Genomic DNA, 26,629 nt, shown 5'->3' with positions numbered 1-26,629 from the left:
TTGATTGGACGAAGCAGCAGGAAATCCTTCACACTGTCATTGCTGCATATATTTACATGTTAACACAATAACTTCACCACATTACAAGATTAGATTTATGGCCAAGATTCAATGGAGGCAGATTTGTGTCTTTATTATTTCATTTAAAAAAAAACAAACAATTTCAATCAAAGAAAAAAGTGTTTGCATGCAATTATTTGGGTCTCAGATGTTTTTGGGGGTTTTTTGCATTTGATTTTAGATTGAAGAAAACATTTTTTATTTTTATTTAAGTGATTTTTTAAAAAAAAAAAATTTAAATAATAATAAAGCTTCTCCCTATTCCTGGGTTTTACATCACTTGAGATTAGTCAGACCAAGTTTGGTTTGAAAATAAAGGATAGAAGTAAAGTTTAAAAAAAAAAATAATAATAATTTCTTAAAAGTAGATATTTATAATCAGAGCCATGTTTTTCCAAATTCTTTGAATGAGTTGAAATACTAAAAGTATAATGGTAAGTTTGTTCAATTCAAACCCGCTGTTAATATTTCCAAAATTATTAGAAATGTGTCATTTATTTTGGTTTTAGTTATTATTTTCTGTTTATTTATTGATTGTCAATGTTGTGTGTGTGTTTTTTTTTTTTAAACCGTCTTTGTATAATTTGTTAATGTCGTTGTTATTTGTTAATTAAAAAGAAGAAGAAGAAGGGAAAAAAAACTATTACTGTTCACTTGTATTCACATTTCAAACAATGATCTGATCGAGGCTCAAAGTCCCCTAAAAGTCTAAATACTCGGAGAAAGGTGATTAAACAACAACAAAGACATCTCTTAAACACAAAAAACGAGTTTTAAAAAATTATACAGCAAACAATGTTTTTGAATAGAATAAAAGTGTTTATAAATGATCAAATGTTGCATCACAATTAAATTTCACATGAAGTGTTTAATCTTCAAAGGTTCATTAGCAACACTTAGAATGAATTACGAAAACACTTCAACTGATATGAAGAGCTTTTTTTCTTCTTTATGTTAAACTGTTAAAATCAGGACTGTCATATTAACATCAAATTCAGCTGATCACGTGAAACAAATTATATATATATATATATATATATATAGAGAGAGAGAGAGAGAAGTGTGTGTGCGTGTGTGTATAATTCAGCATGCACACAGTGAAAAAAGTGTTAAACTAAAGATTTTGGATTTGTTGTGTGAGGCAAAACAAAACTGCAATTAATGTCTTTAGAGATTTAAACGAATAAATCTCGTAATTATTATAGGATTATTTGAAGTTGGAGGAGACGTCTAAGCTGTTGGGATATGACACGTTTTTATTTATGACTGGATATCGCTTCACAGATTTTAAAACGCTCATAATTAAGCAATGAAAGGTCAGCGCTTTGTAACTTTATGGTGGAGGGCATCCGCATCCGGTTGTGTCGACTCAACTTCCGCTGAAAACAAAACCACGTGTCTGGGAAATAAGTGAGTGAATCAATGAATGAGCTGATAACGCACACGGACTGTGAAAACGCCAATAACAGCCTCAGAACCTCATCGAGTTTACGGCTTGTTTTAACACAGAAACTCCACCGTTTCAGCCTGAACGAGGTGAGTTCAGCGTCTTCACAAAACGATAGTTTATTAACTACAAAATAATGATGCTAACATTAGCATCACACGAAAGTCATACAGGTTCACCCATGACGAAAAAAAACACGTACTAAAATGCTGATTTACACTGTGCCATTCAGTTGTGTGTGAATATTAGTGTCTTAAATGGGATTTAGTCACTTTTATCGGTGGTTCTTTTCCAGTAGAGGTGCTAAGTCGCTAACTTAACATTTAGCATGACGTACAAGTCTAACTCATAAACACATTTTAAAGACTGGGTGGCCACTACGACATTCAATTATGTGTGAATACAAACTTATGAAATGTGTCATGATAAACTTTACCGGTTATTATTCACCAATAACAATTGTATCATCACCTCATATACACGTTAACTACAAATTAATAAAAGGCCGTGGCTATGCATACGGAGCGCCCCTCATTGGCCATATTAGGTGACGTGATAGGTGCACCACGTGACTTAAAGTTCCGTCAGTTTTATTGTAGCTCATATTTATTTTTAGCTACCCTGCGGGCTAGGGTTAGCCTTACCTAACCCAGGAAATACCCTAAAATGTTTGTTTTTTTTGTGTATGTATTTTTAAAGGTGGAATTTGCCGTGTTAAATGTGTTAAAATGAAAAAAATATGTATGACAAAAGTGGGATTAGAACCCACGTTAGCGGAAGGAAGAATCGTTGAGTGTAGTGTCTTAGACCATTCGGCCATCCTTACACAATGAAAAAACACAGGCACATTACGCTTATGTAGAAAAGGTCCGGGAAGCGTACGTTTCCGTATCAATAGACACATCGTTAATAAAAACCAATGTTTCCACTGTCACATTCACATTTTTTAAATGTGATTTTATAACTTGTAGCCATGGTTTTTCACCAGATGAAAAATCACCTATCAATCCATTTTCCAAGCCACTTGAAACTTTTTAGGTTGTTTCATCAAGGGGTGTTTCATCAAAGGCAGAAACACCCCCTTAATCTTATTTGCTTCTGAATTTCAAAATAAGATATTATAATCCGGAATAGTATTGTTAAATTTAATTTTTATATTATATTTAAATTTATCCCTAACCCTAACCATTCAGTACTTCTACTTGACTTTGACAGAAGTCAAGTGGCGAAAATGAAGTTTTATCAAACCCTTTCTGATTGGTTGGTGAAAAGGTCCCGCAACGTCCACTTCGGCCCCCCACCGCTGGCCCGACCATAGACATACTTAGACGCCATATCGACTGCTGCCGCCCACTACAGCGGTGCGTCTACAGGGCTGCCATCTTGGAACAGTGGCAATCGCTCCTACAGTGCATTACATCTATAGAGGAATGATGTGCTTACACAATGTTGTTGTTTTTTGTTTCGTTTTCTTAATTTTGGTTTAGTTTCTAACCTTGTGTTGGTCAGGGTCTCCTCTGCTCTGACTGCAGTGGGGATTGCTGCGTGACTCTCCTGTGAGAATGAGCCTGTGAGTGCTTTGGAACGGGGGAGGGGTTCACGGCATCACCCACTGCTCGTTGAGAACAGTAACTGCAGAGCGATACGTGCTTTCACGTCATGTCAGAGTCTCAAAAACATCAGAAAAGTCCCAAATAACACCGTGAAAAGTAGCTAGATTTGTAGCTAGTAGCTTTTGACAAAACCAGGCGCCAAGGAAATCTGAAAAGTTGCCAGATTTAGAGAGAAAGTTGGCAACACTGCACCCATGTCAGGACGCCAGTCCATCGCAGGGAAACACACACAGACAGATGACCTCTCACACTCCCATTCACTTATTCAGCCGATCGAGAGACTCCCAATCAACCTTATAGTCATGTTTTTGGATGGTGGGAAGAATCGGTAGAGAATCCACAGAAGCCCCGGGTGAACATGCAAACTCCACACAAAAATGACCCATGTGTCCATTCGAGGTCTTGAACCCCGGACTGTCTTGCTGTGAGGTAGATGTGCTAACCAGTACAGCACTGTGCGCCTGTGCCTGTAACGTTATGTGATATTTATTTATAAGCTAAACAGTTAATGAATGACGGTGACCACTTTGTGAAATGTTGTTACTCGAGTTACTGCATTGATGGCAAAGGTTTACTTACCTTTTGCCGGGGTTATCGGAAATATCTTTGTTGTTAATTCTTCATTGTACATTAATTTAGAGCAAGTAAACCTCGGCATGTCTATTGGAGATGCTGGAAGAGATTAGTGGTTCTTCAGCTTAAACTTTAGGTAGAACTGGTTTTCAGTATTCTCTGCAGTAACTTTTTATTACCGACAGCAAACGACTGAAATTTGTACCATTTTCAAAATAAGAGAACCTATGTGCTTCTTTTGTTTTAGCGCAAATTAAGCTTTAAAATTAAAACACAGTGTCCTATTCTATATAACGCGTATTGATAAATGGCCTTGAAGTATTAGTTTTTGTGTTTTTCTTTGTCCTGCAGGATAACTGCTCATCATGAGTTTCGTTAAGTACTCCGACTTCATCCAGGAAGGGGACGTCGTTATCATCCACCTGAACCACAACTCCACAATACCTGTCAAGGTGCAGAAAGGAGCCCAAACGCAGACGCGTTACGGGGTCATTCGCCACTCCACGGATTTAATAGGTCAGCGGTTTGGCTCCAAGGTGACGTGCAGCAAAGGCGGCTGGGTGCACGTGCTCCACCCGACACCAGAACTGTGGACGGTGTCTCTTCCGCACCGGACCCAGATCCTCTACACCACGGACATCGCCACCATCACCATGATGCTGGAGCTGAAGCCGGGCTCAGTCGTCTGTGAATCGGGTGAGCCTGGTTTTGTTCTTATTGCACAACAAAACCGTTTTTATTAGGGAGGCACGAAAATTATCTGTTTGATAACAGAACATTTCTCCGCTGCGCTATATAAATCAAGTCCATTTACCATTTATTTTAAAATTTTATGCGCCAGTGGCACTCGCTCGCACGCCATGTGATTCCCCCTATGCTGTGAAAAATTCCTGGTGAGAACCCTGATTGACATATTTATGCTCTTTGGAAGGAATATGAAACAGCCACTGCAAAAAAAAAGTTTGTGGAAGATGTATACAAGACATTTTTTACTTTCAGAAATTTGACATGTCCTTTTGTTTTTGCTACAATTGCCACTCGTTTTATGGCAAAAAAGTACCGTGGAAAATACATGACATTGTCTCAAGAATTGTCGGTGAGGGTTTAGGTTCAGAAGATAAGTCTGTCATATCATGACGACATTCCAACATTTCGTGCCATGTAGTGTGATGTCCGTTGCATCTCATATGTAAACAGTGCAGCCGACTGCTGGCTGTGGTTTCTTCGATGTGCAGCAAGTGCTCACATACCGGCTTCCTACACGTCCAAAATAGCTTTAACACACATTCTTGTGTTGTCCGTACTAGTCACAAATAAAACAATAATAAAGAAAATGGGGAGAAGTGCACAAAAACTTAATTAAGAGGAATATGAATGACATCAGGTGGGACCTAATATAAACACTGCACTGGAATCAATGACTTGACGTCACATCCGGCTGAACATGGAGCTCCTCATGGATTGGATTTTAAGATATAAAATAATTAAAAAAAATACTTGTGTGTGTTTTAAAATATTTTGTTTATTGGTAATACATTACAACACATTTTATGTATTATACATTTCCACTACATGTAATCTTTAAAATAATAATTATATTGTGAATTCCGTCTTTTCCAAGATCACGGAAAATCTGAGGCCCAATAGATGTGCTTTTTTATTTGATTGATTTTTATTTGTTTAAAGAAAAAAGTCAACTTGAGAGGAAAGTTATTTGTTTTCATCGTTTATTGGTCATAGAACTTAAAAATTATCGTGTATCATGTTGGTTGGATTTAATCCATATTGTTTCATCACTAATAAAAAGGCAGTTCTCAGTAATTGTCTCTGGTTTGTGAAACAGTTTTCTGTGATTTATCAGCAGGTATGAATGCAGTAACCCTAAGCTGTACATTGGTTATAGGGCCTCTGTGCTGCTTTTGTAACTCAGAGCGAGGCTCACGCTGCTCTGAGTCAGACCTCATGCAGCTGGTGTTCACAGCTGGACTGATAGCAGCTGAAGCGTAACTGTTTGCTTGGATGTGCATTAAGGGAATGCAAGAAATGCAGCATTGAATCAGTGGAAACTGTGCACACTTTAAATGTTGTGGCCCAGAACGAGAGCAGTTTCACATAAGATTTCTGCATTTACGTGACTGCAAACCTTGTTTTTTTAACCTCATTTAAATCTCACCTCACCCATGTTACATTTTGTGGCTGAAATAGATTCTTATATTTGGATCTGCTGTTTGCTGCAGCTATAAATGAGTCGTCCTGCTCTGCTGCTTTAGGCAGATGTGGAAAAATACTGTGAATGCTTTCAAAAGAAAGGTTATGTGATAAATGAACAACAGATGTACGCAGTAATTCTTGCATACTCTACTTTTTTAAATCTGGCTAAGAACAAAACTAAATACTGATGTTTGTATGGAGTCTCTTTGTGCCCTGCGTAGTCTCTCTAGGGTTTGTGGATTATATTATATCAGCCTGTGAAAGCTTGATATGTAGCTGAAGATGTGCATGAAATGAAAGCACCAAAAGAAGCTTTGGATAATTGTTTATTAGCTCCACAAGGCCATTGTTGTTACACAAGATTCCTACATCGATGAGGCAGTACTTGATCATTCGTGTTGAATGCACTGCAGCTTTTTTAAGCTCAAACTCATTTTATTGCTAATTTTTACACCTTTTTAAATCCCACCAATATGTTTTCACTGACAGGAGCTGAGCTTTTTCTGCTTATCTCATACACAGCATTCAAACCTTACGTAATTCACTAATCTTTCTTCATGTTTTCAGTGACGTTGCATATTTTTCTCCTACATCTGACTTTCCTCCGGCTCTTCCCTGGGAGCCCCACTCCGCCTTTCAGCTCTGTCCTCATTTGTATGAGCGCCGTCACCTTGAATGTGTTGGAGTGTTTTCAGAGGTTGCAGTCGTAGGGCGATGATGGGGGATGGGAGAGAACGGTTCTCTTGCTGCATTTGCTCTGCAGTGTTTTATTATGCTTTATGGCCCGCAGCTCTGCGCATGTCACGCCATCGATCAGCATTAAGTGTGTGCGTTTGTGTGTGTGCATGTGTGTGTGTCTGATGCTGAAAGGTCAGTCAGACCTCGGTCTGTTTAGTCAGCACTCATGGCTGCAGTGTCTGCAGTGGTGTTGCATCACTCAGTGTAACCATGGAAACGCACTGTGAAATGACATAATCCTGTCATGTCGACAGAGAAATGATTTAGCAGCAGATACTGTATATGGAACTGCTTAATGACAGTGATTAATTAAGCAGCTGCTAACGAGTCCTGGCTGAGTGATTCACTGCTGACTCATAATGTGGAGCTTGACAGCAGAGGTAGACAGCACTTTTATCTTGTGAAACACGTGGAATGTATAAGAGACTCGTCTCCATTACCTTATCCCTCAACTGGCGAGATGCCATAAATATGACGATGTTCCTTGTTTGCTTATTTGTCTCTAGTCTTCACAGTTTAGTGAAATTGTTCCTTGGATTTGTTTTGGGAGGCAATTTTAATGGTTTTGTTTATCAGTTATTGGTTAGTTTCCCAGTGCAGCATAGTGGTGTAGTGACTAGCACTTCTGCCTGGGCTCGATTCCCGGGCGAGAAGCCTTTTTGGGAGTGTTTGTGTGGGTTTTTTCTGGCTACTTTGGCTTCCGGCTGTAATCCAAAAGCATGCATTAGGTTGATTAGAATCTCTAAATGGCCCTTAGGAGTGAGTGATTGAATGTTTGTTTCTGTGGGGCTCTGCAACAGACCTTTGTCTTGTACAAAGTGTTTCCACGGGCAAGCCTAATGTCGCATTTCCACTGGCGGTATCGGCTCTGCTGTACTCTTATTTTTCCCGTTTCCACTGGGAAAAAGTACCTCCTCTGTGGTACCTGGTGATGCCTTTTTTTTTTTACCTCTTTTGTTGAGGTTCCAAAAATAGCAGCCCTGTGGCCTCATTTATCAACGCTGCGTACGTACAAATAAGCATACGCTACTTATAAGCAATGTTTGGGACTTTGGGACAAAAAAGCTTGGTGAGATAATGTGTGTACCTCCACAGCAGCTCTGACCCTGCCTTACGCACAAAATCACGAGAAACCAGAAACTCCGACCCCAACAGGAGAAGGTTGAAATTAACGACAGCTCTGTGGAATTAATACATTTGTGTTGAATAATCCAACATTTCACATTTATGAAATCCTATTTGCAAAAATGAAGGAGGAAAAGATGAGACTGGGGACTTAGGGAGTGAGTGACGTGCGCGCACCTACAAATGCATTTTTATATTAATAATAATCGTAATAATAATAATTGTAATTAAAGTTACATGATCATTGTGCAAAACTGCTGATCAGTTGGCTGAAACACCAGTAGCTGTTATAAAAAGGAGCGCACTCACAATGCAAAAAGATGCACAATGGTTTATCTGCACTGCTGGAGGATGTGATGCACGGGAGACTCCGGAGGGAGAGGATCTACAGAGACCTCTAAGTAGAACCCCCCGTAAGGACGGTGGGAGGGCGGATGAGGCTGTGGTGCCCCGACCTCACTCACCCCAGCACCGTGACCAATAAACACCCTGGGACTGATGAAAAATATGGTTTTACTTGAATTTAGAAATTGTGAATTACGTATAGTTCCAATGGTGTTTTACTACCTGTTCATTTTTATTATTTCAAACAAGGAAATATAATTTACTCTAATGCTTCTGGTGCATATAGTGCATCTGTGTCCCCTCCACCTCCGTTACAACACAGAGGGGTTCCCCAATGATCCTCCAGTCTTTGGTCGGTGAGGCTGAGCTCAGGCGCACTCTTTCCACCACCTGTTGAAGAGAAGCTCCTCCTATGGAGAGTGATACACATTTTCTCTTCCGCTTCCATGTCTGACCATTTTTTTTTTCACCTCAGTCACAGTCTCACGTTTACTCGTGTGCGACAACTTTCCAGTTGATTGTCATTTATATTCATATTTCATTGTCAGAAACAGGCATGGGACGAGCGTGTGCCCTCACCCTTTTTTTGCATACGCACTTCCTGGTTTTTAGCGTACGCCAGCTGAAATGTGCTTACCTTGACACAGTTTTATAACTGGTCTGAAAATGTGATATAGGCACAAAGCAGACACTGATTGGATCTGAGAATCATCAACTCACACACAGTGCGGAAGCATTTGACCACAATTGATTTTTGTTAGCAATCTTTTGAGAATGGCATCAAAAAACTGCAATCCGTGGAGTCTGGCAGGTTTGTGTGTCAGGTTTGTGCCGTGTAGCCGATACCGCCAATGGAACACGTCATAAGTGTAGGACAGAGCAAGTATAGAAAGTGGATCAATGTATATTTATAGAAGGGCAACTGCTTGCAAATAGCGATGTTTATGTTCATATAAATAACAATAAAATGTGAACATAAAAATGAAAACTTAATGGCATGAATACGAGTAACTACATAGAAATACAGTAAATAGCAGTGTCACTTACTAAATAATCTTCTGTTTTTTTTTAGTTTTTTTTTACAGGAAACTGTGGTTATTATTGAAAAAATGTTTTTGTGGTTGGACACGCCCCTAAAAGATATTGTTAAACTTTGTTTTGTGCAATAAAATGAGTCGTTAAAAAAGCTAATAGATTAATCGATTACTAAAAGAATCTTTTACTGCAGCGGCAGCCCTAGTTTCTTGTTGAACAAGTAAATGATTCATTTTCTTAATCCTGACGACACTAAAGTACACAATTCTTTCCATAGTTGTCTTTAAAGCAACTCCACTATAAGGTGTTGATTGTGGTTTCTTCTCTTGTGGTCAGAGGCTCGGTGAAGCAGGAGATGACCTTTTTCCCTTTCTAAATGGTCGACAGGGGAAGTTCAAGTTGTGACCTCTGCAACCACAGCGCTGCATTCGTACAGGGAAATGAGATCAGACTGCGCCAAATGTAGAAGCAGAAGTCGAGTCTTGTTTCAGTTTTGATTTCTTGTTTATCGATCAATGCACCAACTCTTTTGATTGGTTTTGTCATGTAGTTGAAATGTGTAGAGAGAGGCAGGTTTGGCACTATACAAGGAATACATGATAATTAACAGACAAATGAAATTTGTTTTTAGTTTCTAATTAGTCTACTCAATAATATAGCCCTGCTACGTGCTAAGCTAGTCCAAATATGTGAGACTGGTTGCTGTAGGAGTTTCTTTACAATTTCAGAGGAAGACCACACATCATCTGCAACACGTGGAACAAAGATTCATCTTCAAGTTTCCTTATCCCTCACCTGGAAACATGCACAACATGACATACAAAACAATATTCAATATGACTGAAAACCACTCATCTATTTATCTATCTTCTGCTGTTTTTCTATGATCCATGTTGCATGGGCGCAGCAGCATTATCACCAGGGAAGCCAAGTCTTCCTTCTCCATGGCCACTTTATCCAGCTCTTCCCAAGGGATCACGACACGTACCCAGGCCAGTTAGCCGAGAGACGGTCCCTCCAGTGTGTCTGGAGTCCTACTCACGGTGGCCTACGCTATAACAAAACTACTTCAAAAATACACAAAATGACTAGGGGTGTCCCGATCCGATATCAGCCTGAAAACGGATATCGGATTAAAAATCCTGATTTTTTTTTTTTTTTTTTTTTGCAATTCATTTTTTATTAATTTTATTCAATTGTAGAATACTGTAGATATTATGTTGAAGGTCAAAATGTTTGTGACCTGTTGCTGACCATTGTTCTCTGTTTGAGTAACATCATTTGATCAAGCATTTTATAACATTCTATACTACAAAATAAGTAGTTATAATTTTTTCATTAAAAAAATAAAAAAAAATAAAAATATGTATGATTCATGCTGATATCGGATCAATATCGGCAGCTGTAGAAATGACAACATAACAAAAGACCCCTTAAAAAGCGCGGTGTATGACAAAGCCGCTGAACAGACTGTCAGTAAAAGCACTGATAGTTTTGGAGGAGCGTCAAAGAGCTGCATGATAATGTTCTCTCATGAATGATTTGTTTCATGATCGTACATACAATCATTTTACTTGGACAGGAACAGATCTATTATTTATTAGTCTGGAACAAATGACTGAAACAAATCTGTTCTTTGTTTCATTTGTGACAAAGGACAGGAACAGATCTATTATTTATATCTGTAACCAAGGACAGAAGTCATTTTCAAGCAGACTCCTCAATAATTAATGCACTTTGTTTCGAGTTTTTAGGACTAAACAAACAAAAGGTATGTGCTACATTTTGTTTTATAGATTCATTTTCAGTCAAATCAACTACATTCAACTACATTTAGGCCTTCGAATCAACCCTCTTCATTTGATTATCTGACTTACTCCATCTGCGGCTTCAACCTTAAAATTCCACTCACGGCCTCTCATTGGCATAGTTTGCAGCCACAGACCATCCGGTTCGACGGCGTGAGAGGATTGAACAAGTGCTGCTGTGGGACAAACACTGCCGTCTTTGTCGCCGTGCTAACAAAGGTGGCCGTGACGTAATGTCAGCAGCGGGATGAGGAGGGGGAGTGATGAGGATGAAGATGAAGATTGGGTGTATTGGCCTCTCGCTGCTTCCTTGCTCTTCAGGTCACATGACCAGCACTGTGTTCAGCTCAAATTGTAGTGGGTCGGGACTCAATAGACAGAACTTTATTAACTCCAAAGGGGAATTTGTTTATTACAACAGCACCAAAGAAAAACCCAGAACAATTATTCACAACGATGGAGAATAAATCTCAACAACAAGAATGAATTGTGTATGGCAGTGACTTTTTCATTGTGTGGTCTTTATCTTTGCAAAAAAACTATTGAAATCTTATAATGCACATTTGATTGATTGCCAACCATTTATGTTTATCTGGCATTCATAAACAGAGAGTTGTTAACTAACGGGCTGATCAGTAAATGTCATAACTGCTGTTTCATACTGTATGCATGGCTCTAAGTCTAACATAGTCTCTTTAAGCTATGTCTAAAAAAGATTTTAAAATGTGAAATGGACCTGATTTATTTAGTGCTTTAATCACCACCAAAGTAGTTAAAAACAAAAGTGCCCTGAGCTTTTTATTAATTAACATTTTCTTCCATGTCTGCATTTGTCATCTTAGGTTGACACTACATGTAATGCAATCTTTTCATGACTAATATGCATGTTTGCATGTCTCAGCTTATTTCTATTGCCCGTTGTTGTTGGAGTACCCTAAACTCATCACATACTTCACTGTAATGACAATAACCCTATCTATATACAGTATCTATCTATCTAACCAAAGGAAACGCCTGCACACACTGACATTGTATGTGCACAGCAGAGCAGTGTTGGATAATGTTTCATCAAGGCTCATTGTGTGGTATCTTATCCAAGTGGTTTAAGTAGGTTAACAAAAGCTAAACATCCACACACAGAGTAGATGAGGAAACATGTCCTCTGCAGATATCATCCATCTGTTCTACTGTTTAATCTACCAGAGGTCAGCGAGTGTTGCAGCTCGTCCTTAGTCACCTGACTGAAACTAGAGTAAAACCAACAGAAATGTTTTCAAAGAGTCAAATTGTGTGGATTGAGGACCTGTAGCATCACTGACCAACAGGGAATCAAACATACAGTATATGAGAAGTTCAACCTGCTCCAAGATTTTCAATCAAAACTTCAATATTACTGATAGTTCAGTTTAGTTTTTCAATGATAATTTCTTTATATATAAAAATATTTATATAAATAAAAACAGTCCCTTTAAGTGTGTAAGTTAGTGTAAAGGGCCGTCAAACACAATAAGCATTTATGACCTTCCCTGATATTTTAGTGAAACCTTCTATTTTAACTAGGACTCAGTCACTACTTAACATGACCGCTAGTTGATTTGAAACATCACTTGAATAACTCATCACCAGTTTTACTCTTGTTCCACTGCATTATATACTCAGAATGAGCCCAGTGTTACTCTGTCAACTACTTGATGGGGGTTTTAGAAAACTAGTCCATACTCAATGGATGGAGTTACTATGCAGTCTGGTGCTGTTCCCTCTGTCACTAAGGGGTTGGGGCTTAAAACGTTCTAAAAATCCTTTCTTGCTGCAAGATGAACACTTCTGCTTTCTTCTATTTTTTCACTTCTCTTTTAGTGCTGAGGGGTACTTGTTTCCTCTTTAAGCCTAGTTATGTACTTGATGATTAGAGGGACACAGTGATTGCTCAAAAGCACAAGAAGTTGTGGATAAAACTGGCTGTACAATAGGGGGAATAATAAGAGAAAGGCCAAAGAGCCAATGGTTGTCTTTCCCATTACAAAAGAGAGCAAATTATTATTATACATCAACTTTATATAGCGCTTTTCTGGGTAGTCAGAGTCGCTTTCCAATGAAAAAAGCAGTGTTGGGGTTCAGTGCCCTGGCATTTCTCCAGCTACCAGAACAACTTTTGTTTTTTCTTGGTTCGCACCTGGACTTGAACTGGCGACCCATCCAGTTCTCTATATTTTCCAACTTTGCTCTGTTTTAACCCCTTCCTTTGTCCTTCTGGGTCCAACAGGTACAGGAAGTGGGTCACTGTCACACGCCATCCTTCGCACCATCGCCCCGACGGGTCACCTCCACACAGTAGAGTTCCACCAGCAGCGTGCCGAGAAGGCAAAAGAAGAATTCAGAGAGCACCGTGTAGATCACTTGGTCACTGTCAGGAACCAGGACGTGTGCAAAGATGGCTTTGGTGTTCGCGGAGTGGCTGATGCCGTTTTCTTGGACATCCCCAGTCCCTGGGAGGCAGTGGGACACGCCAAGGCAGCTATGAAGAAACAAGGTGAGTCTCACACCTGATTACTCTTAGAACAGGGTTGCCTCTCCTTTCAACGCATACGCAAAGCGCGTCTACATCCAGGCCTGATCGTTTCGGATTTTTTCAACGCATGCGTGAAGCCCGTCTACATTCGGTCTGCCTATTTTACAGCAGTTGGTGTACTATTGAAAAGGTTGAAACCCTGCTCTTTAAAAAAAAGAATAGAAATTTATGTTTTAAGTGAATTAAGATTTATTTTGTTTTCAATCTTATTTTCTGTTTGGTTTTTGATTGTCAATGTTATGTATTGTGTTTTTATTCTTTTTTTTTTTAATTAACAATTAAAAACACCACAAAACAGTTACATATTTAAAATATTCAACAAACGTTGTATGGTCAGTTTACATTCAAATATCACGTCCCAGCAGCTCTGTCGTAAGAATTGCGAGTGAAGGAAGTGACGTAAGGATCTGAAAGGATTTGGTCCGTGAAAAGATTAGGTAGTGACAGTGCACTGCCCACCCTTTTTCAGGTCGCGAGCTACTTCTACCATGGACAGCTCTTTGCTCTTTACTGTGTTGGGCTTATAAATATAAAAATATAAAAAAATGATTTTAATATTTACACTTATATTTGTATAATATTGAAATACAAAAAAAGTTGAATCTTTGCACTGAATCAGAACAGACAAATGCCTTGTCTGCATTTCCCCAAATCTTCTGAGTTCTCTGAGAGTTCATACAATGGAGAAGTAAAGTCAGCAAAACTCACCAAATGCTGAATTAAACAAAGAAAAAACACTTAGGAATCAAACGATCCAGTAAGGAGAAAAGTGGAGAATTTAGACCCAGAATGGTGGTGATCTACTATGGCTTATTGCAGGGTTATACAGGGATGACACCACATTGAGCTCTGCCAGTCAGTACCACACCGAGCATTTCAGTATTTGTAGCTCACTTTGTTCTCTAGAAGAACTTCAATGGCTTCCACAAGACGAGGATGTTAATAAAAACACCAGGTCAGGCCGCTGTGGCCGGCTTTGGGCTGGTCGAGGGTTTTCTTCTACTCATTACTTATTACTAGAGGTTGTAAATGAACAGATTAATGCGCTAGCACCCCCTCAAACTGAGGTCAGTTGAATTTTTAAGTTTCATTTTTATTATACGTGACTGGGCCATTCGTTTATGCGACCCACAAGCGCGATCGACATAAAATACCTCTGCGATCGACCATTGAGCACCCCTGCTCTACAGCCCCCTGGAAACAGTTAAAGGTAAGAAAGCTGCTCGTCAATTTCCTAGCATTTAGCACAGAGGTTTATTCATGTAGTTCAAATTTTATCTGTTGTCTGAGAGTCTAAATTTACCCTTGATTAGTTTACATGATTTTCTCTGTGTGACTTTTCTCCTGATATCCTGGTTTTATTGATTCATTAGCAACTTCCTGTCAAAGTAAAATGTACAAACATGAAGCAAATCCTCTTTTTAAGGCGCATTTGCCTTGTTGCTGTTTAACTGGAAAGATGAAAAATCTCTCCCCACATCTTTCAGAGCTTTGTCTGACGATCTGTGCAGCGGCCATTTCTCATTTCTTCTAAACGTAATTTTGATGCTGTCTGTTCAGGTGAAGGATAAGAAGAGCTGCAATCTAATCAGGTTGACTCCTAGGTTCAAACTGTCTTATAAGAATGATGATAAAAAGTCTGTGTTGATAAACATTTACAGATTGTTGTGGAGGTGTACCGAAAGTCAACATCTATGGGTTGGTACCAACTATAGTCTGATTACAGCGACAGTATTAACAAACCACAGGCTTCAGTTGCACTTATAAACAACCTATTGGCTTTAAACACATTCGTACACAGAGGACTGTGTGCAGAAAGCAGAAGTGTGCCCCAAGCTTCTCAGTGATGTAAGCCCACTAGGAAAGAGTGGCTCTGAATGAGCGTGATTGTCCTGTGAGCCATATTCGCCTGCATGGACACCCTGTTTAAAAATGGCTTCAGACGAACAGTCACCACCGCCTGACACTCACTGCTGTGTGACTGAAGCACAACACCTCAGGCTGTCCAAAAGGACTGTGTGCATGTCTGCGTTTCCCCGGTGACTGCAGTGCGACACAAACTCAAAAGAAAGCATGTGTGGGCAGGTTTTTAGGTCACTGAGGTGGTCAGTGCTCAGAGGGCAAACTTAGATTAATGGTGTTATGATATAATAGTGTTCACACTCTAAACCACGCTTCAGCATATTTGTAACAGTCTATCAAACTCAAGACCAATGGGCTAAATGTGGCCCATCATGGGATCCAATCTGGCCCCCAGCATGTACCAGTTAACACCATATAGTACAGTTTTTGATATCTATAACTGAATGCTTTGCTTTTAAGCACAATGTGTGGGATCAGTGAGTGATCATGGGCATTAATCTATAATAATGTTGGGGAAAATATTGTTAGATTTTAATTAACAGTTAAAAATATACACCCTTGCTATATGGTTTATGCAGGATATCTGTATGGGCATGGTAAAGCACTATGGTTCATCATGCTTTCAAAGTGATTCATTTTATTGTGAATGGTGGTTGTAATCAAAAATAAAATTGTTTACAATATTAAACTGATCTTATCCTTATAAAGCTTTTCTAAAATGATTTCAGGGTGTTTAGTTTCAGTAAATGCATCAAATTAGGGAAAGCCATTGAAAATAAAAATTAAACGGAAATGGGTAAACCCTGAAATGGAATTTGGCTAAATTTGAAACTGAGGATCAGAGGGCGCAGTGATGTAAGATGTTTATCATCATCAGACCTTTTGTAGAGCATTTACAGTCAAATATCTTTTGTTGCCCTTCATGTGTTTCAATAGCGATAATGTTGGTCATTCATTGGTCCATAGAACAGCGAGGTGTAAATGAAACATGCTCCCATACCACGTGAAGTTAAACTTCATTATATACCCTTATTGATTAGCATATAAATCTGAGTACTTGTACTTGTTCTAGAAAGTGGCATTGGAAATCCTTAGTTTAAAGCAGGGGTCACCAACACTGTGCCCATGGGCACTAGGTAGCCCGCCTGGACCATGGGAGGTGCCCTCTGGAGTTGTAGTCACCAATGAGCTCCATCTAAAATCTGATTTACTTTCCAGAATTAAAACTCACAAAGATACATACAGATGACTAATGTATGGTAGTTCTATACTGATAAAGTTTTAGTATTGATTTAACCATCTTTAAATATGTTCACTCTGTGAACATTCAGTATTTAAAAAGTGCTTTTCTAACTGGTAGCTCTTCGGACTATACAGTACCTATGAAGTACAGTAGCTTGGTGACCCCGGTTTAGAGTACCGCAGAAACATGTGCAAGACAACCAAGGACATTCTAAGAAATGAGAACTGCCCGACTTACCTATTCATATGTATATCAATAGATATATTTTCTTAATGATTTAAAACCAAAATATTTTATTTGAAAGCTTTGAAAAGCCTTGGAATGGCAGGGACTTCCTTTAAAAACCATTAAGATGAATTATTTTCTGCATATACAAAATGCCTTTTCCATTGGTCATCTGCTGATTGTTTAGTGAGGCGTATCTAAGGTCATGACTGGGTGAGGCGGTATGTTTCACAGCGGAGAATGTTGATAATGAAACCAACATTAGCTGAGGCATTTGTCTGGGTGTGTTCCTCTGCGTGCAGTCACAAACATCCCACAGGAATGAACTCATATTGAGTAAAGTGTCAACTTAAATAAGGTTATTTACAAACTGTGAAACCAATGCAACTGACCTACAGATGTATGGAGTTCATAATGTTTCCTTCTGCTTTGAATGTGATAGACCACATATCTGCATAAATATAATAAAAAGTTTTTTCTGTTAGGGTTAAAAGGATTGTTTCCTTCGTTCATTCATATTCATTAATCTTGATTGGAAGCTCAGAGATATTGAGGTGTTTTCATTGATGCTCATATTTCCAAATTACTTAGAGGAGATTTTAAATCTTATGGCCTCGATATGAAGAGAAATGTACAATGGTGCCCTGTAAAACTCCCACCGCCTCCTTCTCTTCCTCCCTTTTATGGCACCGCTGTCTCACACATAAGTACAGATACAGAGCTCTGCCTGCAGATCTCCATTGTAGCAGCCATCCCATGACCATACAGGGTTATGCTGCAGGCACTTGGAGCTGCTGAGTGTGGCTCCACAAGGAAAGGCTGGATTCACTTCCCACCACTGGAGCGACTGAGGTTTCCCTGCGGGCACAGAGCCAACGTGTTAAAAAGAACAGAGTGTTGAAAATGATAAAAAATGCTTTTAGCCCAAAGGTCAGTGAAGATAGTTGGAATGGGAGGATAACATGGTACGTGTTCAACTGAAGCACAGTTTTATTATCTCACTGCAGAGAGACAAATGAAATATGCAGAACCACAGCTTGACCACCTTGATACAAGCCATCCTTTTGCTGTACCCACTTCTTCATTCACTGGTGTGGGTCTTAATGGGCGCTATGTGGGGTGGAGGTGCACGTTTGATAGGGAAACATTTCATTATCACAGGGAAAACACAGACCAAAAAACCACTTACACTCCATTCACTCCTACAGGCATGCAGTTTAGAGACTCCAATCATCCAAACATTTTTTGGATGCTGGGACGAAAACCAGGGAAATCCCAGACAAGCTCAGAGAAAACATATAAACTCGACCATAAAGGACACAAGTGTCCACCTCCAGCTTTAACTTGTTGTATGTGCTAACTCTTATACCATTGTGGCAAAGTAGAATAGCTTTGCCAAGACACACGAGGAGGCTCACTCATCACTGTGATTGGGAATTGTAAATATTTCCCATGAACGAGGAAATCCCCTTAAGAGTTGGTCATACACTCATGTGGATTAAGTCACAAACAGTACAAACTGATAAAGTTTCATTCTTTAATGGAGGGCACAACAGAAAAAGTTGTTCATCGCACTGTTTGTTGTGATTTTTAAGTAATTTTGTGTGTTTTTTGAGGTAATTTTGTATTAAATATATGAAGGAAACTTGATGATGAATCATTATGTTCCATGTATTGCAAATGGTAAATATGGTGTCTTTTTCTGAGACTGTGAAGGAACTCAATACCAGCTAGCTTAGCACGTAGCGGTGCTGGCTGAGCAGGGTCATAGAGTAAAGGATGAGGCTATGTCCACTGGCTCTTCTGAGACGTTAAAACCTGGAAGGTTGTCCTCCATCACTAAGTGTCACCATGGGTTTGGTTATCAGGCATCAAACCAATTTGTTTTACCCTTTAATTTTGCTCTAAGTCATCCTTTAATTTCATTATCACACATTTGATCTCATATGGAAAGACTGTGTGTAAAACACGGTAACTACAGAATTGAAAGCACAAACTCAACATTACATCCTCAACTGTTTAGGATATCCTCTTAGTGCCAGAATCTGTTTACATTATTTGACTTTGCAAATAAATCCAGTGAGTCTCACTGGATTTGGAAAATCCTATCATAGATGGGGCTGTTTCACCTGTTTCTCAGCAGAGTAAATGTTTAACTGTTCATAGCAGCCTTTCTCAGGCTGAAGAAGTTGTGCTGATTTTTGCGTGATCCTGTTTTCCTCCCATTTGTAATTCCCCTCATGCTTTGGCGTGAAGCCCGGTCTTTCCATAAAAACCCTGGATCCTGACATGGTCCTCCCTGACAGACTTTTTGGGTTATTTTATGTAATCTTTAAGCAAACATGTCCACAAATACAAATCACTTTCAGAAACGAGCCCAGGGACCAGAAGTTTGATTTGTGTTTGCGTGGCAGCTATTTATTCAGTGTTCTTGTCTAATCATTAAACAGGCCTCTCCTTGTGTTGCTGCTGGTTGTTAGGAGACTGTGGAGTTGTGTTTAGGACTGTTAGGGCTGGCCATATTGGCTAAAGGTTTGACTAACAAGTTTTTTATTGATCTGTAATGACTGTTTAACCCTTTATAGTTGCCAACCTTTACAGTTTACGTGTATTTAAACCGATACAAGACCCATCACACGAATGCACTTTGTGATAGGTCTAAAGATGAATAATAAAACTTTATAAATTTATTGTAAGAAATATCTTACGAAGTCGTTTATATCAAAGTCTACCCTTAAACACATCCCTTTATATGTGGGCATTGTTCTTTTGGAGATTAAATGAAGAGGTTAGAAATAGCGTTCATAATCGGATACTTGTGCTTCTGCATCAACAATTATGGTCATTCATTGGGTCATAGAACGCAGAGGTAGAAATGGGTCTCTATCATTGTTCAAGAGTATCGCCTTGTGGCCTTAGAGCATTTTGTGGTCAATACAAATCACTTAAACTTGTCAACTAAGTGGATTACCCATAGTTAGTACGAGCTTCTTCCATTACTAGTAATTATGAGCATACTGGTAAATAACTATGGACAATCCTACTATCTAAGTGATTTATTTTGGTGATATTCACACTCTGATATTTGCAGCTTGTGTGTTTCTAGTATTGATTATTGGTCACTTAATACTGTAAACATTGAACGCTGAGGTAGAAATGGGACTCTGGACATTCATCAAGGCTGTCGCTAAACTTTTGGAATTATGGAAAAGTAACTTATTTGACTGCAAATGTAATGAAATGTGAAGTAACAGAAAAACTATCAGAGAAACCTATGGTCATAGTTCAAGTTTAGAGATACTTTTGGTTCATGCTTATATTCTAAAACACTAACTGAAACATGTAGGACATTGGCTACAAATTATTTTTCAAGTGTTGATTACCACCGAGCAACCTTCTAGTGTTTTCTGGCATTATACGACCAATTACAATCATCTTCAGAGATACTACTAGTAAAACTAAGTAATTGACTCTTTTCTAGTGTGTTTTTACACTTCAGGCTGTTCTGCGCTGTCATAGTTTAGTAAGAAGACTTATTTTTCAATATGTTGGTACAGATTCAGTTCTGTTTTAGTATGGAGAAGTTGAATCTGGGGTTGACATGTATGTCTGTCCTAAATGACCCCAAACCTTGTTTTCTGCAGTCCAGCCCTTCGTCCTTTCCAGCTGCGTTGCTCTGTAAGATCAGCTGCTGAAGGTTTTCTTGGCTCGCTGCTGCGACTTCCCACCGTTATCACAGCAGCCTTTCCTTTAAAGACGAGAGGCCGAGGAAGGCACTGCATTAGGGTGCCGTCTCATCCCCGATGGTCTACAAAGGGGGACATAAAGCCAAGGCAGTCACAGAACTGCTCTGTTTGTAAAATAATATGCTTTGAAAGTACCTTGAGGTGCAAAGGAAACATGTTTATATCAGAAAGTGCAGCGGTGGCTGTGGTTTTATTGTGAGAGCTTACATTATCATGTCAAACTGTGGATTGGATCAGACTTTTCTCAACTGATCTGGCTTCATGACCCACCAACCTCTATTATTAACAGCCCTGACCCAAATAATTAATCTCTAGACAAATAAATACTTTTTTTAATCTCAGTTTACACCATACAGTGCATATGACAACTGCAGTTTGTTGTGTTGGCTCAGTAGACCAACTGACTAAAAATCATTCTAGAATAAAGATTCAGTTACAGTTACAGTATGAATATGTAGCTCTGATGGTCTGTTGCTGCTTCTACATGTAACTGTTAGTTTGATCTTAAACAGAAACCATGTTAGAGAGAGGAGGAATGCTTGGATAGCTTATGTAAATGGTTGTCCAAGCTTTAAGGATCATGTAGTTTAACCTTTGTTTAGTGTAATTTCCAGACTATAAAGGGCACCGTTATATTGGCCGCATTCCAATAATTTAGCAATTTTCTAAGAAAAATCCACACAAAGGCCGCAGTGTAACATAGGCCGCACTCTATTGGCTGATGAGGGCGCCTTTCAAATGATTCCGCCAATCAGAACGGGCAGCTAGGCAGGTAGGAGGGCTGCTGTACTCAACTGATACGTTTCCTTCTCCACATAAATTCTCCTCCCCACTGCCCCGTGTCTACAAATCTGTCAATTTTCCGATTTTTATGGTCACTTTTTATTGTAACCAGGCTGATGCACCGTTACCGTGAACTACTGTGGAGCGATCATGCCGAGTCAGACTCTGAGTCAGAATACGGACTGTATCTAAGCTTTTCCATCAGTTGGACACCGCCCTGCGCATGCTGGGCCACCTGTATCTCGTCCGCCCTGATATAAAATAAACAGAATAATTAGTCCACCTGGTCTAATGTGACTTAGCTAAATTTGTTGGTAACTAGAAGCTTGTAAAACCGGAAAAATCCACAAATTAGCCGCGTCATTGTTTAAGCCTCAGGGTTCAAAGCATGGGAAAAAAGTAGTGGCTTATAGACCAGAAATTACATACCATTCTGTAAATTACAAACGTCTGTTTGTGTATCGATAAAGAAGGGGAAACAGATCAGGAAAAACTAGATACTCAAGATACTCAAAATATAAAACAGAGCCTCTGGTTTTGTGCGATATTTGTTGTCCATCTATTTACATCTTAAAACATATTGCTACATATTTCAACAAGCTGTACCTTTATGATGTTACAACGTTGATTAGAAATCGGAAATCCTTGCGTTTGGCATTTGTGAGGTGGATAAACCACAGACTCATCAAAGGCTTTGATCACGTCTCAAAGAAACCAACGTTATCTCAGTATTTACTGAACTTTTCCCTCAGAGTCTGAATCAGTCCCTGACAAAGTATTTGTTGAAACGTGATATAGTTGTTCATGTGTTGTCAATAACCAGCTCTGTATCTCTTCCTGCTCGCTTTGCTCTCCTCTCTGCTTAATAGAAGCAAACCCTCTGATGTCTTCTGTATAGAAGCTGAAGGTGTTCGTCGAGTGGGGCAAAGCAGCAACAATTACTGTGATTTTTGAAGTTCAGAACAGATTAATGAGCTGTTGTAGTGATAGAACTTTAGTGCTTAAAGGGTTAATTGGGGTCGTTTTCTCTCCTGCAGGAGGCCGAATCTGCTCCTTCTCTCCATGCATCGAGCAGGTCCAGCGTACGTGCGATGCACTGTCGGATCACGGCTTTGACGAGCTCAGTACTTTGGAGATCCTGCTGAGAGTCCACGAGGTCCGAACCGTCTCCATGCCGCTGCCCGACTTCGGTCCAGATTTTTTAAATCCGTCTGAACCTGATGCCGTCAAAGAAGAATCCGCCCCAGTCCATGCCGCCGTCACCATTAAAACCACCACACCACCCAGAGAGATACCCGGGCACACGGGGTACCTCACCTTTGCCACCAAACCCCGCGGCTAAGGCCCAGAGAGAGCCTCCCTTCCCACTGCCTGTAATCTCCCTCAGCATTCTAAGCTCCTCTGGGGTCGGCTGGCACTGCAGCACACGAGGATCTACAGCTTCTCCTTATATAATTCTGTCACTCGCTGCAGGTTTATTTCATGAAGGAGAGGAAATCAAGACCTCTGCCTGTTTATTTATGACGGCAACACTTTATAGGCCAGTCTCTGCTTTGAATTTTGAAGACCTTTTTTATTTAGATTTTGTCTTTTTATTTGATGAAAAATACAAAGAATGTGAAATGACAGAAATCTGTTTCGTTTTACTGCACACAAAGAAATAAACCTTTAAAGAAAAAAACTGGTTTCATGCTCTTTTATTTCATTGAAACTTTGGGTCAGCAAGAACTGAAGAGAAAGAAAAATGTACAACTGAAGGGATTTGAACCACATTAGGGTGGACTGCAGCTCTTGTGTAGTGTTTATGCTTTGCAGTGGTCAGTATCTATCAAAAGAAGTCCTGACTTACAGATAAATGTATTATTGTGTTTGATCTGAAGTGTAAAATCCCAACAAAGTGTAGAAGAAGGTAAGGTAAATATATTTTTATTGCGCATTTCATAAGCAAGGCAATTATTATAGCTTTACATAATTAAAGGTGCAGATTTTAGAAAACAATAGAAACATCAAAAAGTTCGCCTGGTATCAACTATACAATTATTTAAAATCTATCTCAGTCATTAGCAGTAGAGGAGAAAATAATTGCTCAAACAGATATTATGTGTGTCAATATGCAGATGATATTAGACACATTTTCTCAAGAGTTCACCTTCTTTATGGTGTTATTATTTTATTAGTTATTGATGTGTGGCTCTCGGGCTCCTGCTGTTTGGTAGGAGGAGTCAAAATGATTCTTTTGATGTTGAAGTTTTGCCAACCCCCTTCACATTGACTTTCTTTGTCTTCATTTTGCCTGTAAGTCTGGAGCGTTTCTGGAAATGGGTTCCCTCAGAAACCTGATCTTCACTAATCATCTCTGTGGTGCGTTCAGAGGCCCTTGGAATCTTCATACCCGCTGGTTTTACGTGTAATCCGAGGTTACCGTGGGTTATTTTAAGCACTGTGGTTGTTTTGTTTTGGAAAAGTGAGTCTAGGTGCGCCAGCTTTCCACTCGAATAGTGTAAATGTAATCTACAAGAGATTCAGTTGATTATCGCCTAGACGGGTGATTCTGTACTCCGGCCAGAACGCGAAAAGATGAAAATCTAAAAAGAAATTGTGTTTATTGAAAAAAATCAAGAGAATGAAAGCATTCTTTACTTCTGTCATCTAATCTATTGTCTTTATTTTGTTTTTGTTAGTTTTTCATCTGTTCCTGTCTCCGACAAGACATTTGAACACATAATTCAACCTGATAATGTAGCCCCCCCCATATACCCTTTTGTGCTGCTGAACCAGCATCGCTACATGCTAAGCTAAACCAAACATGTGGGACTGGTTGTAGGTAAGGAGTTTATTCACAATCTCAGAGGAAGAAAGCACATCCATCTGCAATACGTGGAACACAAAGATTCATCTTTAAGTTTCCTTGTCCTTCGCATGCAAAGACAAACAACATGACGACAAATATGAAGCAGACAAAACCACAAAAAATAAACTCAAAAACCACACAAATTGACTCTACAAAAACACACAAAATGACAACATAGATACAGTAAGTAACTTCAAAACAACAAAGATGACTCCAGAAAGTCTCAAAATAATCACAAAGTTACACAGTCCAAAAACACAAGAAATGTCAAAAAGCAACAACAAAAATTCAGAAAAAATGCAAATACCAGAAGAAAAAACACCCTATATGACATCAGGAAAATATTCTCAGAGGAGGAATAACAACGTTTATCCGTCAACAGGAAGGAATATGAAACTGTCATCTTTCCAGTTAAACAACTTTATGTTAAATGTGCCTTAATGGATGATTTGGTTCTAATTTGCAAATTTATTCATTTCACTTTCTGTCTATTAATACATTGAAGAGGTGAGCAGTGTAGAAATGGGTTCAACAATTAAAAAGAAAATATTTTCTGTGATTAGAACCTCTAAAGTTAAATTTTACATAATCACTATTCTAATAGTTAATGACATTGCATTTATTGATGTGTTAACACAGACAGTCTAATGCTGCTGTGGAGAAGCATCAGCCATAGAAGATCAAAATTCTGTGGGTCACTAGTTTCAATGAGCTTTTTGCATCATAAGCCTTTTTGAACTGATTGGGAACAACTGGAGCATGCGCGGTCCTCCGGTTCTTCTCCTGGTGAGAAATCTGTAATACGGTCAGCAGATGGACCCACCTGAGGACCTCCAGGGGCTTTAATCTGAGTGGCTGTGAATAGCAGCTCTGAGCTGCTGAAAATCCTGCAGCATAATCCGCTTGTCCTCTGCTCTCCCAAGCCCAGTACCGACGGCCAACAACAGTCCAGTAGAGGCACAGAGCGATCTGCACGGGACCAAAGTTAGCATCTTAGTGAAACATTTCCCATTCACATTAGAGCTTTACCTACAGGTTGTACTGTTCTGTCAGAGAGCCGATGTAGTTGGGAAGATCTTATAGGCAGCTATTTTCATTTAACTCACAGCTTTACTCACAGGTGGCCGCAGTTATTGTTGGAAGGAGTAAAGTAGGCAGAACCAAAGGCTACAGAGCTTTTCTGTTAAGTCAGCTTTTCTGGATCGATTATGTAAAAATAAAATGAATATTTCTCATCAGTCATTTTCTTTTCATTTTTAGATCTCATGAGTCCATCTATATGGTATTTCTCCTGCTTAGATTCACATTGTTTTTTTCTTTTTCTACTCTTTGAACTATTTTCAGCCATTTTAAAGCTACAACCTTTAAAAATCTTCATGCTCACTGATGAAATGTTCTAAACCCTAAATGGTTAAATACAGAAAATGTTACGTTTTACCTTTTTAAGATTGATAAAACTAATGCAAACATCATTTTTAAAGCAGATCAAACAGGCTGTGGATTTGGAGTATTTTTGTTATTTTCTAAGCAGTAACCCTTCTTAAACTTGACATTCAGCCAAATAACCGTGTTTGAATTATCTTTAAATAAGGAATTAGCGATATTTAATGACAGGGAAACAGATTTGAACACAAGAAACACACAGAATAAGAAAAGCTCCTGGCTTCTCATGGCTTCATGTATTGACTTATTTCAGCTAATGCTGATGTTTGTTGCTCTTTAGCTACAATGAAGCATTTAATCCTGGTTAGACTACGGAGAGCTGGAGATGAGGTGATGATCAGATTAGAGGCTGAAAAAAGCTGCTCGTTCATCAGTTTAAGTAAACCTCTTAGAAAAACTCGCCCCGTTCCTCCGATCGATGACCGACAGCATCTGATTGGTTAAACTGCACCCAAACATCTGCTTTATGCTGCCCTCTAGTGGTCATAAAATGATGACTCGGCGATAATACTCAGGCAGGCTGTTGTGTTCAAACCATGACTTGACAACAATTTTTCAGACCATGACAACAATGTTTGGTAAAATGCAATAATACTCATTGGTGTTCAAACCATACTATCCCAGCTACATTTTGGTATGCTGTACATTTTAAAACCATGACTCTGCAAAGAAACACCTGTAGGCCAAGCTATTCAAAATGTGACTTGGCAAAAATAATTTGGTTGTGATGTCTGTTATTCTGTGGCGTAAAAAAACAACCCGGCTTCTGCTTGACAATTGTCAGGTAGGCCTTAGTGTTCAAAGCTGCTTATCAGATAGTGTAGACCGCATTGATCCATAATTCGATGATCACTTAGACAAAAAAAAATGTAAAAGGTTAACATTTCCGCTCGGAAGTTTGATTTATTCTCCATTGTGAACACTGTTTAATGACATTGTCGGAAAAGTTTT

General features: G+C 39.1%; 1 protein-coding gene across 1 annotated transcript; it reads left to right on the top strand.

Annotated features, from left to right (window-relative positions):
- Positions 1–1,429: 1,429 nt before the first annotated feature.
- On the top strand, positions 1,430–22,974 carry trmt61a (tRNA methyltransferase 61A). The gene is made up of 4 exons (XM_028438324.1): positions 1,430–1,596; positions 4,045–4,389; positions 13,219–13,485; positions 22,422–22,974. The coding sequence occupies exons 2-4, from the start codon at positions 4,059–4,061 to the stop codon at positions 22,724–22,726; spliced, it is 903 nt and encodes a 300-aa protein (XP_028294125.1). The 5' UTR covers positions 1,430–1,596; positions 4,045–4,058; the 3' UTR covers positions 22,727–22,974.
- Positions 22,975–26,629: the final 3,655 nt, after the last annotated feature.

This window comes from Gouania willdenowi, chromosome 22 (genome assembly GCF_900634775.1).
Source record: "Gouania willdenowi chromosome 22, fGouWil2.1, whole genome shotgun sequence".
NCBI lineage: Eukaryota > Metazoa > Chordata > Actinopteri > Blenniiformes > Gobiesocidae > Gouania > Gouania willdenowi.
This window is presented reverse-complemented; position numbering and strand designations above follow the sequence as displayed.

What these genes read in the sequence shown, in the direction of transcription:
- trmt61a (XM_028438324.1), top strand. Translation starts at nt 4,059, where the DNA reads ATGAGTTTCGTTAAGTACTCCGACTTCATCCAGGAAGGGGACGTCGTT. An exon ending in CTCAGTCGTCTGTGAATCGG is followed by an intron (nt 4,390 to 13,218) that starts GTGAGCCTGGTT and finishes TGGGTCCAACAG; the next exon opens with GTACAGGAAGTGGGTCACTG. An exon ending in GGCAGCTATGAAGAAACAAG is followed by an intron (nt 13,486 to 22,421) that starts GTGAGTCTCACA and finishes TCTCTCCTGCAG; the next exon opens with GAGGCCGAATCTGCTCCTTC.